The following is a 983-nucleotide window of genomic DNA, read 5'->3' on the forward strand; positions in this document are numbered from 1 at the left end:
TACCTAAACTAAAATACGGTATCTGCATTTTATAGTCGTATTGGCTACTCTGGCTACCTAAATAAAACTTATTCCGCTTCTAAAAACATTTAAAATAAGGGGTCACTCAATTTTTTCCAATGGTAAAAAAACTCGGTAAAATGTACGTAAATTTACTTTTACAGGGTAAATTTACTGAACTCACATATCTAATTAAGTTACCACACGATTAACCACGATGCCGTGTTGTTGGACATAGCTGAACATTTTTCGTGTACACGGCAAACGTGTATAGTGGAAACCCGCCTTAACGGTTATCATAGTGTTTGAAATATAAAATACGGTTATCGGTTATCAAATATAAAAATTAAACGATAACCGGTTACCGGTTTTCAAAAGTTTAACCTAAAGCCGATTACCAACTTTATTGATAACGGTTTTAAGCCCTGTTTAAAATACGTTTTATTTTATTTAATTGTATAGGTTGGGGGTGTTGGCAATGGTGAAACATTGAAATCTGTTGAATATTATGATCCCACACTTGACACATGGACACCAGTTGCAGAGATGTCTACAGAACGTCGAGGTGTTGGTGTAGGAGTCTTAGATGGTCTTATGTATGCTATTGGTGGCTATGATGGAGATGAGGATCTTAAAAGTGTTGAGGTGTATAGACCGAGTGATGGAGTTTGGTCTTCTGTAGCTGATATGGAAATATGCCGATATCGCCCCGGTAACAATTATATTTTTTTAGGACAACCTTTGTAAACATTTATTGAATTTAAATTTTCATTTTTATATAGGAGTAGTGGCATTAGATGGTTTATTGTATGTTATGGGCGGAGAAACTGATGATTCTATCTATAGTGATACTGTAGAAATTTACAACCCCAAAATCAATACTTGGACAATGGAGAGATTTTCGAGAAGTGGTGTGGACATTTATGGTGGAGTAGTTGTTGATAGACCACCAAATTTTATTAATTAATCAGTATTATTGTTGA

General features: G+C 34.7%; 1 protein-coding gene across 1 annotated transcript; it reads left to right on the forward strand.

The window, feature by feature from the left end:
- Positions 1-6: 6 nt before the first annotated feature.
- LOC103311774 (kelch-like protein 2) lies at positions 7-977 on the forward strand. The gene is made up of 2 exons (XM_008191481.3): positions 7-712; positions 783-977. The coding sequence occupies exons 1-2, from the start codon at positions 547-549 to the stop codon at positions 965-967; spliced, it is 351 nt and encodes a 116-aa protein (XP_008189703.2). The 5' UTR covers positions 7-546; the 3' UTR covers positions 968-977.
- Positions 978-983: the final 6 nt, after the last annotated feature.

The sequence above is a fragment of the Acyrthosiphon pisum genome, unplaced genomic scaffold (assembly GCF_005508785.2).
Source record: "Acyrthosiphon pisum isolate AL4f unplaced genomic scaffold, pea_aphid_22Mar2018_4r6ur Scaffold_18358;HRSCAF=19034, whole genome shotgun sequence".
Classification (NCBI taxonomy): Eukaryota; Metazoa; Arthropoda; class Insecta; order Hemiptera; family Aphididae; genus Acyrthosiphon; species Acyrthosiphon pisum.